The 16811-nt window shown below is 32.8% G+C and overlaps 1 protein-coding gene across 4 annotated transcripts in view; it reads right to left on the reverse strand.

Moving 5' to 3' along the window:
* Positions 1-16811, reverse strand: part of roq (RING finger and CCCH-type zinc finger domain-containing protein roquin) — a 33852-nt gene that overhangs the window by 13227 nt on the left and 3814 nt on the right. For 2 of the 4 annotated variants that reach the window (XR_012455563.1, XM_074119040.1), the window contains exons 2-10: positions 15574-15736; positions 14599-14797; positions 10723-10953; positions 7199-7374; positions 6524-6857; positions 6260-6370; positions 2923-3178; positions 2618-2706; positions 694-805 (exon numbers count right to left, since the gene is read on the reverse strand). Coding sequence is in view for 3 of the 4 variants with exons in the window: in XM_074119040.1 (XP_073975141.1) it covers positions 694-805; positions 2618-2706; positions 2923-3178; positions 6260-6370; positions 6524-6857; positions 7199-7374; positions 10723-10953; positions 14599-14797; positions 15574-15735 (1670 nt within the window). In the remaining variant the exon portion in view is untranslated. The remainder of the gene's footprint in view (positions 1-693; positions 806-2617; positions 2707-2922; positions 3179-6259; positions 6371-6523; positions 6858-7198; positions 7375-10722; positions 10954-14598; positions 14798-15573; positions 15737-16811) is intronic. The other 2 variants (XM_074119042.1, XM_074119041.1) reach the window with 2 other exon arrangements.

Genomic DNA, 16811 nt, shown 5'->3' on the forward strand with positions numbered 1-16811 from the left:
ATTAAGGGTAGCTGAAATTAACTCTCTGGGTTAACGAATGGCCTAACAAGAGGATGGTAAATTAACATCTTTCAGGTCACTATGCTAGATGCATTGTATCATTAGATCCTTGCAGAGGAATTCTATGACCAACCGAGAGATTGCGATCACCTATATTCAGCAAAATCTGCCCAAGGTAAATGTGAAAAAGTAAACAGGGAATTTCTGCCACCTAGACCGTGTTCCAATGGACTTTTTTTATTTAGTTCCTTCGAGGACTCATCGTGAGACATCTCATAGCAACATATTATTTAAAACATACTTGTATTCATTTATAAAAATACATATGATTTTAGGAATAAAATTGATCACATGTGGAGTGAATTTGCTAAGAGATTTGACAAAATTAAGTTAGTGTACAATTGTGTTCATTTTTAACGCAGTTGTCTTTATGTTAAAGACGATATATTTCACTTAACGAAAAAGTGAAAACTGAATACAAGTCAAAACAAAGAAATATTGTTTGCACGCCTTAAAAAATTAGAAAAGAAATAGGAAAATATGTAAGAAATGAGGATTTTGCACACAAACAGTTAAATTATGAAATTCCTTCAATATCCGGATTAAAATTAAATCCATTTGTTCCGTTTCTTATTGAATGACCCTAGAAGAAAAAGTAACCTCTTTCCTTGAATTCACACTATTCTAACTTACTTATAGATTTCTGTTGGATAAGGTGTTGTTGGAGATTGCATATAGGCTTGCTGATTTGCTGCATAAGCTGCATTTTGTGCAACCAAAGGATAAGCAGCATAATCAATACTACCTAGAAGAAGTAATATTTTTTAATTATTGATGTATTGAGGCAAGTTGTGAAAAATTTTTTATTAGGAACTAAAATATCTTCTTTGGGTCTTTAACAGTTAAATTTTGGATAAATAGTAGCAAGTATTGGGTCAATTAACAGCAATTTTTTTTTTCGCTATCGTACCAAAAATTTAGTATTTTTCAAGGCCTGGATTTGTACAAATATATAACAATATTATAACATATATCAATATTATTTTCTTGGAATAATTATTACAAATAAAAACTATAATTGAATTTAAAAAAGACTAATTAGAAGCATATTTTTGCTAATATTAAATTTATCTATATTATTGTGCAAGTTGGTAGTCAGTTACAAAAGCTATGCAGCGAAATGAAAACATGTATCCGTAGAAAAACTAAAATGAGACTGAAATTATGTCATCGCATGGAATAAAGTATATAATAATCACAAAGTTTTATATTCTAAATTTAAATTGCTACTGCTGCCACAAAGTGGACTAGGTAAAATTGCCGATTAATATAACCCACCAATTACGCGCGAATTCCCTTGCTAAGTGGTCATTAGGCCATGAAGAATTCATAAGAAGAAATAATAAGAAAATAATAAAATAGCGAAGTAGGGTATACTGGGTTCCAAAGCAGAGATCCCGGGGTTCGAAACCAGCTTCTGGCCCTTAGATTTTCTCTTCCTAGGAGCTTACATCTTACTGTCCGGTGATGTACAGTGTTGTCTGTAACGAGAGAATACTGTCCGGAGGCAGGAATACTAATAATAATAATAGAGTCGTTAATGGCCAACTTGTCGATGCGCAAAGATAATAGCAATAAAAACAAAAGGAACATGATAAATGTTTCACACGTTAGATAATTAATAATTAAAGATACAATTTTATAATACAAGGAACACTGATTTTGCATGTTGAATGTAAAATTCAGTAAAATAATTTCAATGTGTCCCGAATTAGCTCATTTTTATCTAAAACAAGGTTTTGAATTTGCGACAGTCACGTTTTTGATCATGGATAATTTTTAAGAAACCTCGGTTGCAACGTGATTGAAGACGATACTTGCTTGTTCTAGAGAAACAGAAAAATAATAATTATTGCTGTGGGTAGAAGTGATCAATAGCTATCTTGAAAAATCAGAATTGTTCTGCTTTTAAAAGAATTGAAAAGAATTTAAAATCACTCGTAAATCAGCTTCTTTTCTTAGGTGTTAAAACTCATACAAATGGAGTTTTGAATAAAAAGAGAATATTCTTAGCATATTTGGTATGTAAAAATGTAGACTTCTTTTGTACACTCAACACGTGCAGCTGCTTACAAAAAAAGGAGCAGGAGAAGGTCGAGCAAAGAATAAATAACCAAGGTGAATTACTTTTCAGAGAAGCTGACAGATCATTCATTTACTGAATATTTCATACACATACGAGTACTTAACATTGAACCATCAAGTTAGAGAAGAGAAAATAAATTCATATAATAAAGCTTCTGTAACTTAATCATATATATCATACATACATACTTATACTTATTATATTATTCAGTTCAATGCATTAATTATTAAAATATACAGTTTTCTATTGAGTTACATAGAATTTATTAGAACCTTTCAAGTTTTACCTGCAATGTACATAATAATAGTATATATACAACTATTATAATTGTTACTCTTTTTAAGTATGAAATGGGAAAAACGAGAAAAGATAAACCCTAGAATTCCACAATGGTGACGTAATTTATCTTTGTACATAGTACTAACTTTTATATATTTTTTCTATTATATACGACAGAAAGGTTATACTCACCTTCATTGCAAAACATTATATCATCGTGTTGATGTTCTTCTTCTTTGTTAATTGAATTTCTTGGAGTTTTACGATTTTTGGATCTAAACCTATAACAAAAACATGACGCTAAAATAGATATTCATTGTTCAATGTTATTTGTTCTGTTCGCTTGTGAAAATTTGAGAAAATAAAAGAGAATTTAAGAAATAAAGATAATGTTACTTTTGGTGAATTTAAAACACCGTAATGTGTTATAAAACATTCTCTTCCCTTGTACTACTACTTCAATCCCCTAAACTTTAATTTATCATAACTATACTCACTTATCCAGTTCATCTCCTGAATGCGCAAACGTACATGCTGAACCTCTTGGGCAAGTTCCTTTCATGATAAGGTCACGGCAAAGGCTGACCTTGTATTTTGTATGCTCTCCTGGCGCTGGACTACCTCCAGCTCCAGTACAACCGCCACTCGCTTTGTTGTTACCATGAACTCTCATAAATTCAACAAGACCTGCTACCACTACGCGACATGCTTCTACCCCTTGGGCGACATCTACCATACTGTATGCCACTACTTCTGTAAAAAATTCAATATTTTCTTTAAAGGCTTTAGTTTTTTGTTTTGTTTTTTTCATTAAAAAGTTAATACGCTTCAAATTAATCATGATAAAGCAGAAGGTTACTGCAATATTAATTCACGACAATGTTTAATTTAGACAGAACACAGCTTTAAAAATTATTTTATTAATACAATGTAATCAAGGATTTAAATTCTGTTTTTTTTTTTAAATTCTGTATGAACAAAGTGTATCAAATTGTATGACAAAAGTTAAACTTGAAAATTAGTTTTGTTTATCTGTAAGTTACATTTTACACCTAGCTTAGTTTGATAGAGCATGCGCCTCTTGATCCTAGGCTCGAGGATCTCGTTGGGTGCCACTTTACATAACGTAACGTATAATTTACAATCTCATAAAATAAATTTAAAATTTAAACATAAAATAAAGCAGAGCATTAATTTTGCCAACAATAATGGGATATAATAAATCGCCGGAGAGGGAGGCAGAGGGATAACAGCTCGTTTAAACTTACGGCACTTCTACATCAAGACCGGGCCAAGACCATTCAAACGATCGTAAGCCTCTTGATTGGTCATTGTAACTCACGCTTCGCAAAAGTCTGTCAGAGTCGGGTCAGCAAAGTCTTGGCGGTTCTATCACAGGACAAAGGCGCTGCACGTGTTTTTTTAATACTAAAGACAGGAATGGCTCAGGGTTTCGCCCTTCCGAGAAGAAAAATCCTTCAGACTCCTGAGGCTAACAAATATACAGACTGAAAAAAGGGCTCTAACTAGGTACCTCAGCAGCACCTTCTGAGATGTGGTGAGCAGGCTTTCTGGTCACCCTCATGAAATCTAATCTACAGTATTAAGTTATATGATATATGTATCACTTATATATATGAATTAGTCGATGTACTATGTTTAAAGAAACTCTCTTGATTCAGCTTTGAAAAAATTGCGAAAACTAAAACCCCCCTCGAGAAATTTACTCTTTTTACTCCGGAAGATATTACATAGAAGTGGCACTTTAGAATAAAGAAGATAACACTTATTGTAAGATCCTGTGGTGGTACATAAACTAAAGTTTGAATGAATTTCAAAATATTGTTTAATTTCTGTGATTGTTCGTATCTGAGTTATAGTGCTTACATACAAAACAAATACAGAGAGTGTAAAAACTAATCATTGAACTTAAAAGAACATAAAAATATTTTCTTGTCCATAACTCACAGATTTCTTTATAATTCACAGCTCAATTCATCAAAATTTTGAGTGAAAAGTATAAATTAATTTTAAATTGTTATTATTATTAATCTTTCTATTGATCACGTTTATCATGAAATATGTGACCCTGCTTTTTCTATTCAATATGGTTACAAATTGAGCTCCAGTCAGGAAAGCGTAATATTGGCTGGTTTTGCTGATGATCAAGCGGTGACAGCTTGCAGTGCTAAAGCAGCTGAGAGGGTCATCATGTGCATCAACAGGATTTTCAGTGAAATTGGTTTAGCAATTAATCCAAATAAGAGCACCTCCATAGCTATCAGTAAAGGAATGCTGCATGGAACAAGTCTAGTTCTAGACAATGGGGAGGTAATAGAATCGATCAGTGAAGGAGAAACAGTCAAATACCTCGGTTGCAGCTTCAAGGAACAATTAACTTGCAACGAGGATGCTGTATCTAGACTCAATGAGAATTTGAATAAACTGACTGTTTCAAATCTGTTGAAGCCGGAGCAGAAATTAAATGTTATAAATCAGTACATCTTTCCGGCTCTAACCTACCCTTTGCAGTGTGCACCTCTCATTAAATTGCCAGCAACACTCTTGGAAGGCATTGACACTGTAATTCGAAGGAGTGTTAAGGCTATGTTAGGTCTCCCAGCTAACTCTAACACTGCCATGTTCTATGCCCCTCGACGATTTCGTGGCCTGGGACTACTACGGTGCCAGTGGGAGGCTCCCCTACAACATCTTTCAATTGCGCAACGCTTGGCCATGGTAGATGATGCTATGTTCCAGGGAATATTCGATTATGCTGCAGAAGTAGACGAGTGCGCCCAGAGGCTTAATTTAGAAAAGTATCCTACAGAAGAGTTATCCAGCGTCAAAAAGTTAAGAATGTCTCTTCGTGAAAAAGCTTTTGAGGATTGGGCGGCATGTAAGTGGCAAGGTATTGGTGACCGCCATTTTAAAGAGGAGCCGAAAGCCAATAAATTCATCAACGATAAGCAACTGCTCACTGGCTCTGAATGGTCAAATGCCCTCAAGCTTAATATAAACTACGCCCCTCTGCGAGGAGTACCAGGTGTTGGTGGTAATGTGACGGGAAATGTTGGGACCCTCTGCCGCAGATGCGGCCGAGAGACTGAAACTGTAGCCCATGTTTTGGGCAAATGTCCTTACAACATGCTTCTAATCACCCGCCGCCATCACAATGTGAAGCATTGGATCTCCGAGAAGCTGAGGGAGCGGGATTATGACTGTCTTGAGGAAGTTTTCTCTATCGATGCCGATGGGTCGACAAGGTTCGCCGATATTTTGGCTTTTTCTAAGAAGGACAAAAAAGCGCTCGTAATAGACCCAACGGTAAGATATGAAACAAACGACCCAAACCAAGCGGATAAGGTGGATATTGAAAAGAAGGGAATTTATGAAAAGTGTATTCCCTTCTTCAAAGAAAAGTTCCGCGAGGAGTTCGGTGAGAGGGAGTATAGGGTAGTGGGCCTTTGGTTCGGAGCCCGGGGAACCCTGCCAAGGCTTACGGTTGATTTTGCGAGAGAGATGGGTTTTTACTCTACCGGCCTCCACAATCTTGCTGAGTCAATTATTTTGGACTCCTTGGGAATTCTGCATCACCATATCTACGGTGCTTAAATCCTAAGGTGACTGTGTAATTATGGATTAGTGACGAGGTCAATATGTATGTCTTTTATATTGACTGGGCATTCCCCTCATTGTTGTTTATATATATATTTATTTATTTATTTATTTATATCTTAGTTGTATATTTATTGAATTTTATCTACATGTAAATAGTGATTTTATTGTTATTTATTTAATGCACTACAAGTTGACTCATAAATTAAAAGTTACCCGCAAAACGAGATGCAAGATTGTCTGGTGGATTGATATGTAAGCTGTGTTTTAGCAACCTCACGGAGTTAGGCAGCACCGTTTGTTGTTCTTGCAATGAATTGTTTCTCTCTGTTGTTATTAAATTAATATTAATATATATGTATTTATTTATTAGAAGAGAGTAAATGGTGATTATTAATGAAGATACGTAAAGAGAAGTTTTTAAATTATAATAACTTGCTTTAAAATATCTATTTAAGCTAAAAAAATAAATTTACCCACCAGGATTTGGATCAATTGCAGCTAGTAACTCAAGATGTGGCCTGAGGGATGATAAACTTCCAGGATCTGATGTTCGTTGAAGAGCAATTACAAGCTCTTGTACAGACTGAGCAAATGACTGCGGGCTCTGTAACTTATCCATAATAGACTGCATATGACTTTTGTGAGTGGTATCTCCGTACAATAAGGCTGACCATTGGTCTGGGGCAATGCGTAAGCCTGCTTCTGTTGCTATCTGGACAATTTGTGCGTCATGCTCTCTTCTAAGTGCTTCGTATCCCCGAAATTCTTCTTTTAGCTGCATTAATGAAGAATCTCCTTCCCTTTTTGATACCTATCCATTAATTTCACTAATCAGAACTACATAACTTCTGAAGAATAAGAATTTAATTGACTAAAGTATACCAACGGCGGTGTTCAACCAATCGATTGCATGACTATTGATGTTTCCATTGCGTATTACACGTGATCTGCCGTTTCTTTGACATATTTTGAGCTCATTTAATTGTTTTATATTTGATTGATAAGAACTTAATTATGTAACTTTTCAGTTACAGAACAGATCACTAATTTTAAAATAAACTAATAGAATTTTCGTCTATTAAGAAGGTCGAATACCACCAGTATCACAAATTATTTTACATAGCAGAATTTGATTAATAAATGAAAAGTTACCTTAAAACATGAAGCCCTGTATAGAAGCTGAACTACATGGCCAATGCTTGTTTTAGACGCTTGTGGAAAATGGGGTTCTAATCTTTGTACAACAAACATAACTAAAACCTTTCTAGAAAGTGCTGTACCATCCTCCAGAGCAAGTAGGACTAGCTTCAACACTTCTTCTTGCATTGCTATAAACAAATTTCAAAAAATATTTCAAGACTATTAAACTTCCGGTTATGTAAAATTGACATGGACTTTGTATAATAACATTAAGTTAATTTCTGTATTTATTCATAAATAAATGTATGCATTCATTAAATGGTGCTTTAGGGTACTGCCTCGCAGAATTAAAAAATGTAGAAACAGTAAATCCTACTGTTACTATTTTAGTTATTACAAAATAAAGGTTTTATATAAATAAATACAGGTTAAAAATTGGTTACTTTAAGGAAAGCTAAACATCATCTCATCATCATCAAGAGATGATGTTTAATCTCTTCCATAACATGCTCTCTTAAAAAGCATTTTTTTGGAGTATGTCACGAATACAATTTTTAGGTGTACGTTAGTGCGATGAGTGTCTAAATTCAAAGAAAATTATTTTCAAGAAAGTTCAAAAAATACATTAACAGTATAAAACCCTTAGTGACCCTTAGATTTTCTCTTCCTAGGAGCTTCTTACAGCTCACCGTCCGGTGATGGACAGGTGAAAAACCGAGTTGGTGAAGTGATATTTCTGGGGGTTTATTTTATCTAAGCTCCTTTTATCTAGCTGCGGGAGATAAGCTTGCTTTCTGTGTACTTTACTAGGCCAAAATAGCACCTATTTGCGGCAATAATTCTTCTTTTAATTTCTAGGCTCTCTTGATTTTCACTACTAACTAGGGGACCCTAGATAGCCAAACTCGTGTTTCTAAGTAAGGGATTTCTAACTAAGTTGCCTATCATTGGCAACTGAGATGAATGAAGCTCTTCGGAAGAGAAAACCTAAAGGCATGTAGAAACCCGAAAATGAGAACTCCCCGATGTGTTTACTAAATTTATCTGTTCTTCGATAAAACGTAATGGAAATTCTATTTCATTCTTCTCACCAATTAGCTTGAAGTGATAAATATAACTGCATCTCCTATTCTTAGCAATTCTGTAGTAAAGTTCGAGATTTTAATCTTAATTAAAGGCACAATAGTGCCAAACGTAGAACAAAATAAGATAACAGTTGAAACTATTTTCCCGGCCACTGTCGAATATTCTTCCACTTTTTGCAATCAAATGCGCTGCAAATATAGACTACAAACTGCAAATCATTTACGGGTTATATGAATAATTAAAACTGTCCGGTAGGACAGTTGTATAAGGGTTGACCATCAAAAACTGCACGAAAAAGCGTAACGTTGAAAAACACCCAACTTTGACAATTTTTTTCTATTTTTCTATAAAAGATAAAATTCCCAAATTTTCTTTAAATCTTACTCCAAACCATCCTTTATAACTGTAATTTTTTTGCAACCACCCAGATCTAATAGGTTTCGAGAAAAAAGTTGCCAAAAATGAGCAAAAACGGCTTTTTCAAAAAATGTTCTTGTTCTTGTTCTTCTTGTTGTTGTTGTTGTTGTTCTTGTTACCTTTTTTGTAAACAACGTAGCGCCTAAACGCGCGAACCGATTTTCATGAATGAGGTGTCATTCGATTCGGAATTTTATGTAGATGTGCCTTTTGGGGGTCTCGACGCTGTACATGGAATGGGAGAGGAGTTAGCCCCCTTTATGTAAGGCCCCCTCCAAAATTATTATTACTAATTACTCTGTAAATCTTGGCCCGATTTTGATAAAATTTGGTAGGATGATACGGTTAGGGCTCCCCTACGTAACCTTATCAGGTTATAATGATAGAATAGCTTATTCCAAATTTTAAAAAAATCTGTAAAGCAGATATGTAACTTTGCAAAATAAACAAAAAGAAAAATCTATCCAAAGGGTACAAAAATCTCCTTAACAAAAACTTACAGTTTAAAAAGTTAAGTATAAGGGTTGATTAAACGCCAAAAGGTACACAAATCAGCAAGTACCCAACATTTCATTAATACTTCATTGATATTATTTAAGTAATTTTACCGCATTAACTTTCATTAATATTTTTTAAGAATTAATATTTATTAGATGTCACATACCCTTATGCTGGCCAGTTCATTCATAATAGTTATAATTGTGATAAAATGTATACTATATCTTCGAATAAATAGGTACTTTATTTTAACTCTTTTCCAAATTATTCTTCTGATTTCTCTTTAATGTGCCCTTTATTCTGAAGTTGTCACATATACATGCATGTTAAATTAGAAAAAGACAAATTTAGAGTCGGCTACTGTTTAAATTTGAATCACGGAGAATTTAAAACAATATTTCAGTCTTGAATTCGTCTTACCGAAATATCAGTGAGGACAAATAACACACAGTTAATAACAAGTAGATTATTCAACATTATTTATTCATTTCTCAATTGTAATTTAATTTAGTTCCCCTAATTTTACTTACAGAAAAATACTGGAATAATTAGCTGTCCTAAAAATATGCATATCTTATTTATCTTATATTACATATATACAACATTGTGGGATGAATACCTAGATTGAGAATGTAATTGAAGAAAACTATATTATTTGCGATAAAGCCAGATAATTATTACCTATTATTATAAACGTTTGACTACTACATAAAATAACAATTACTTCGATCGAAGAATGAACTTAAACCGACGATTTTTATTTCAAAATAAAAATAAATAAATAAAATAAACAAAATCATTGATGTATGTTGGTGTAAGCATTTTTTAAAAAAGTTTTGAATTTTTTAGCCTCATATTTTTTTATTTTTTATAACGTTTTCTTTTTCACCTGTAATCAATAGTTTGATTATTATAGATAAATAGATATTACAGTCAATCTAAGTTAAATGGTGTGCTACTTGAAAAAATATTTTGTAGATGAAAATGGCCAGCATTAGGGTATGTGACATCTAATAAATTCTTAAAAAATATTAATGAAAGTTAATGCGGTAAAATTACTTAAATAATATCAATGAAGTATTAATGAAATGTTGGGTACTTGCTGATTTGTGTACCTTTTGGCGTTTAATCAACCCTTATACTTAACTTTTTAAACTGTAAGTTTTTGTTAAGGAGTTTATATAAAAGGTTATGAATTATGAAATCAAGAAGCATTACATGAGATTTGTTTAGAGAGGCTGTAAAGTTAAAAGCACTGGCTTTAAAAGATCTATTGTGCCATTTTTATAGTTTGTAGTCATCTGAAAAGTGTGTTCTGTGTATGTGAATGTGATGAGCTAGAGTTTGCCATTGGGTTTGCTAAACCCTAACAGTTGCACACTTCAACTAACTCTGCAGTCCCTACGTATAATTGTGTAAATATTAAGAATAACAGTGTACAGATCTTGTTATACTGCTGGGATACACTCTACGTCGTCAAGATCCCTGAAGATTGAATAGTCCACTTATCCCAAAGAGTCAAAAGATATACAAACCAGGTCCTAAAAACTGGCAACCACGGGCCCTAACGGCAGCCCATAAATTTGCAGAAAGATGCTGGGGATTTTGATGATGCAGAATAAGTTCAGTCACTGTACGATCGCCAAGAGACCTGGCTGCTCTCATTGCACGACATCGTCCCTCTTCTTCAGCCAATTGGCAATTCACAAGGGTAACCAGCTTTCTTTGCATTGGACGCGTCACAACTCCACCACCACTTCCACATCCTGTTTAAAAAAAAAAAAAGGAAAATATTTAATGAATATTGTTAGAATATAATTAATTGCTTTAGCAATATACTTGTGAAATTATATTAAAACTGTCCGGTAGGACAGTTGTATAAGGGTTGATCGTCAAAAACTGCACGAAAAAGCGAAACGTTGAAAAACACCCAACTTTGGCAATTTTTTCTCTTTTTCTATAAAAGATAAAATTCCCAAATTTTCTTTAAAATATAGGGCAAACCCTCCTTTATAACTGTAATTTTTTGCAACAACCCAGATCTAATAGATTTCGAGAAAAAAGTGGCCGAAAATGAGCAAAAACGGCATTTTCAGAAAATGTTGTTGTTTTTGTTGTTGTTGTTGTTGTTGTTACCTTTTTTGTAAACTGTGTAGCGCCTAAACACCTGAACCGAATTTCATGAATGAGGTGTCATTCGATTCGGAATTTTATGTAGATGTGCCTTTTGGGTGTCTCGACGCTGTACATGGAATGGGAGAGGAGGTAGCCCCTTTTGTGTAAGGCCCCTTCCAAAATTATTATTACTAATTACTCTGTGAATCTTGGCCCGATTTTGATAAAATTTGGTAGGATGATAGGGTTATGGCTCCCCTACGTAACATTAAAGCGACGATCTGCTCTTACGCATGTTAAGGGGAAGTATAGCAATCGTTTCAAATTATCGACACGTGAACCGATTTTCATGAATGAAGTGTCATTCGAATCGAAATTTTGTACAGATTTGCACTTTAAAAGTCTCGACGCTATGCCTTATAAGGAGGGGAGTTTGCCTCACCAAGGTAAGGCCCTTTCTAAAACTATTATTACCAATATTTCTATAACGCTTAGTTCGATTTTGATAAAATTTAGCACGAAGAAGTGATTAAAGCTCCTCTACGTGGCTGTGAAGTGCCATCATGCTCTTACACCGGCTAAGAGGAAGTACTGCAATCGTTAAAATTTCCAATGGGTGAACCGATTTACATTAATGAATTGTCGTTCGATGCAAAATCTTTGTCTCTTTGCCTTTTAGGGACAATTACTGAAATCGCAGTTTATTTTTCTTACTGCTCTAAAAAGGAATTACTGAAATAGCAGTTTAATTTTGCTATTTACGTACAAATACCTTCCTATTTTATTCAAAACGCTTTCTCAAAAAAATTGTTATTGAGGATGGTTTGGGCACCGCAAATATAATCATTCTTTAAAAAGATCTCATCAGTGGTAATTACGGTTCCGACTTAACACCTTATCAGGTTATAATGATAGAATTGCTTATTCCAAATTTTAAAAAAATCTGTAAAGCAGATATGTAACTGCAAAATAGACAAAAAGGAAAATCTATCCAAAAGGTACAAAAATCTCCTTAACAAAAACTTACAGTTTAAAAAGTTAAGTATAAGGGTTGATTAAACGCCAAAAGGTACACAAATCAGCTAGTACCCAATATTTCATTCAAGCTTAGTTGATATAATTTAAGTAATTTTGCTGCATTAACTTTTCCTTCATATTTTTTAGAATTTATTAGATGTCACAGACCCTTATGCTGGCCAGTTTATTCATAATATTTTTTTGTTATAATTATGATAAAATGTATATTATATCTTCGTTATTAAATAGGTACTTTATTTTAACTCTATTTCAAATTATTCTTCTGAGTAGTCACATATACATGCATGTTTAAGTAGAAAAAGACAAAGTTAGAGTCGGCTACTGTTTAAATTTGAATCACGGAGGATTTAAAACAATATTTCAGTCTTGAATTCGTCTTACCGAAATATTCGTTAGTACAAATAACACACAGTTAATAACAAGTAGATTATTCAACAATAATTATTTCTCTGATGTAATTTAATTTAGTTCCCCTAATTTTACTTATAGTAAAATACTGGAATAATTAGCTGTCCTAAAAATATGCATATTTTATTTATTTTATATTACATATATGCAACGTTGTGGGAAGAACATCTAGATTGAGAATGTAATTGAAGAAAACTATATTATTTGCGATAAAGCCAGATTAATTATTACCTATTATCACAAACCTTTGACTACTACATAAAATAACAATTACTTTAATCGAAGAATGAAGTTAAACCGACGATTTTTATTTAAACATAAAAATAAATAAAATAAACAAAATTATTTATGTATGTTGGTGTGAGCATTTTTTCAAAAAAGTGCATTTTTTTAGCCTCATAATTTTTTTTATTTTTTATAACATTTTCTTTTTAACCTGTAATTAATAGTTTGATTATTATAGATTAATAGACATTAAAGTCAATCTACACTGCTACTTGAACAAATATTTTGTAGATGAATATGGCCAGCATAAGGGTCTGTGACATTTAATAAATTATAAAAAATGTGAAGGAAAAGTTAATGCAGCAAAATTACTTAAATTATATCAACTAAGCATGAATGAAATATTGGGTACTAGCTGATTTGTGTACCTTTTGGCGTTTAATCAACCCTTATACTTAACTTTTTAAACTGTAAGTTTTTGTTAAGGAGATTGAAGTTGGTATTAACAATTAACTTCTTGACCTCCCAAATAAAATCTCCAAGAAAAATATAGAAAGATTTTAGGAAACTTAATCTTCAGAGAGCACTTGGAGTTTTAACTCCACAATCGTTATTTTCATAAAACTACACTTAAATTTAAAATAACAATACTTATTAGAATTAAACTTAAAAAAAATTATTTTCTCATTGTAATACACTGATTACTTTACTTTTTATACAATGTCAGAATAATCTGTCTGTTCTTGCATAGATGACAGATAGCAAAATATAGGATGCTTTAGGTAATTTAGGCCAAACTACATATTTGTTTGAAATTATTTAATCAAAAATACAATGAGAATCAGAGCTGACAAATAAATCGGTTTATTCGGAATGGAACTTGGAAGAACAAATAATACGAACAATAGACAAAATAAGCCTAAGTCAGGCCCACATAATGGCAAAAAAAAAAAACGAAGAAAAAGTAAAGGATAGAGGATATGTCCTGCTTCAATCATGAAAAGGCAAAGCGAAAAAATATTAAGACCTCTCAATGCTTTAGAAATAGAGAGAAATTATTGCGGATAGAAGTACTGCGGCAACAAACAACATAAAATTATATATATAAAATATATATACATATATATAATAAAAAATAAAAATAAAGATTAAAATAAAATAAAAAAGTAAAAAAAAGTTCTTTGGATACAGATCCTTTGTTAAACCAAAAAAGTTAAAAACCCTAGTGTGCCTCAATTTTTCTTTTTTTGTCTCTCTCTCTCAAAAACAATAAATATTATCGAAAAATGTACTGACATAAATGTTGTAGAGAAAAGTCACCAAAAAAGAAGAAGAAAAGAGGCTTTAAACTTGGAAAATTGCTTCTTGAAGATATAATTTTGCAAAAATAAATTATTTTATTAATTTATCGATCCTTTTGAATTGTACAGTGAATTAAATTCACTGATTTAGGGATAATGTAAAAGAGAAAGTGCAGGAGGAGAGAGAAGCAATTTTTAGGACAAATTTTAGGAATTAATATCCTTTATAAATTCAATTAAAAACAAAAAAAAACAATTTTTTAAACTGATATGTTAAATAAAAAAGGTAGTTAAAATAGTATGAATAATCCAAGTGAAATATACCTGACGATATGGGCTTAAGATAAAGAGCTAATTCTTCTACAGCAGTTTTGGCTTTGAAATATGCTTCCAGTTCTTCAGAAGAAAGAGAGGAAAGACAAGATGGGGCCTCATCAGTCTGGGAAGTTGTTGCATGGCCTCCAACCAATTGAAGAAGAGCACCATTTACTGGCAGTCCACTCACTTCGCTTTTAATTACAGTCTGAATAAAAAATAATAACAATAATATTAATATTAATGGAATCCAGTTATTGGCCCTTAAAATTTCTCTTTCTAGGAGCTTCATGCGCCTCACTGTGTTGTGATGGACAGTGTTGTCTGTAACGAGAGAACACTGTCCGGAGGCCGGCATTGCACTGAAAAAACTCAGGGTGCCAGTGACCTCAGATAAAATTTTAAAAAATAAAACTGTAAAAAGTACTTATTCAATAAATGCAGAGACCAATTTTAGGTTAGCATCTCTTAGCATTGCATTGAAGTTAGAACTAAGATAAAGGCTGAAAAAGATCATTCATGTCATTGTGAAAAACCTCTTCAACTCGATTAGAAGACAGCATAACCTAAGATAAATTCGTGACGAAAAATAAAAAAAAAAGAAGTTTAAATGGGTCCATTTCTTTTGGCCCTTAAAAGGATTAAACTTATTTCTTTGAAACTGGATATTCATCTGCTGGAGGGGAGGGTGTAAAATCTCTAGAAGAGACGGAAGGAGAGGAATTTTGGCGACGCGGTTCGGTTACTCCCAGCTTGCTGCTCTTCCTATATATATCTTCCAAAGGGCTGTCTGGGAAAAGAGGGTTTATTTTCTCAAGAACCTTCCACGGTTTTAATCTGAAGATTCCCTCTTCTTAGAAGACATCACTGGATTTTCCTAAAGAAATATTTTTACGCTGTGTAATTTTCTGAAAAACTCCTTTATACAAACTCCTTTTTACAAAATAAAAACATACAAATGTATATATAAGACTTGGTTGTTACCTGATCAAAGGGACATTGCTTTTTGTGTAGATTAGCGAGACATGTTTTGCACACCGTGTGTGCACAAGCCAAACTTATGGGACTTCTTTGGTTCCCATCGAACTCATTACAACATACCGGACAGGTCAGAAATTCCGTCCACTGTGGGGCCTGAATCGGCATCCTGAAAAAAAAAAAAAGTTCAATTTTAAGAAATATCTAAACCGCATAGCAGAATTTCTTTATAATTTTAGCAAGCTTTCCTTGCAAATATAACGCATACTTAATGCAGGGAAATTTTGGTAGTCAAAATATTTTTGTAAGGTGGCCTCAAGCCTTACTGGGTTGAAAAATGTTTTGAATATTTGAAGATTTAAAAATAAATATAATTTAATTTAATAACAGATATCGTAGAATTGATCGTTTCCCGCCAGTTATCAAATCATTCGTTGGATGAATCTAAAAAAAATCTCTGCCTTCTCTTTAAGTACAAAAAATTTAAAAATAGTAACATTTCCAGCGAGAATAAATTCAAAAATGTTTTCCTTTAGTAAATAAATATCCATACAGAAATATGTATGTTACTTCTCCTTAATTAAAGTGCGAAAACTATCACTGGGGCCCAAAGAATTCTCTATGTATTGCCGGCCTTCAGTTCTCTCACTTTGTCGCTAAATTGTTCACCGTGAATAATACTAATAATTTTTTTAGATGAATTTCAAGCCATTTTCTGAGAAAGGTATTCCATTGTTGATAATATTTTTAATTTAACTAAGATAACTTATGATAAACAGGTTGCCCCGTTAATGTATATATGTAATTTAAATATAAACTTGAAAAAAATCAGAAACAATGATATTCAAAGGAGAAGACAGGAAAGTACAAAAAGAATGTTAGTTTTATAACGGAAAAAGAATTGATATTGTCAATGAGTGTAAGTAAGTAATTGGGAGTTACATCAACTCTAAAAACTGCTTTGGAAAAAACATTTGAATAATAAGAGTTAGTACAGTAAACAACGGTAAATATTCCACATATTATTTTCAAAAATAGTAAGGTTCCAAACTTGTCTAAGTTGGCGTGTTTAATATTAATACCGTAAGCAGATATGTAATGCTGCACTGATTTGGGGTTCCATGCAGAAAATTTTTACACCTTAAGATGTTTTGAGTTGGTAGAAGAGCTGGCCCGACACAACCAGGAGAAATGTAGTTAAAATATATTAGGTTGGCTGTGTTTATAAAAAGATAGTTGGGTAA

This window comes from Rhodnius prolixus, unplaced genomic scaffold (genome assembly GCF_049639745.1).
Source record: "Rhodnius prolixus isolate KJV_2025 unplaced genomic scaffold, Rpr scaffold_2, whole genome shotgun sequence".
In the NCBI taxonomy this organism is placed as follows: domain Eukaryota; kingdom Metazoa; phylum Arthropoda; class Insecta; order Hemiptera; family Reduviidae; genus Rhodnius; species Rhodnius prolixus.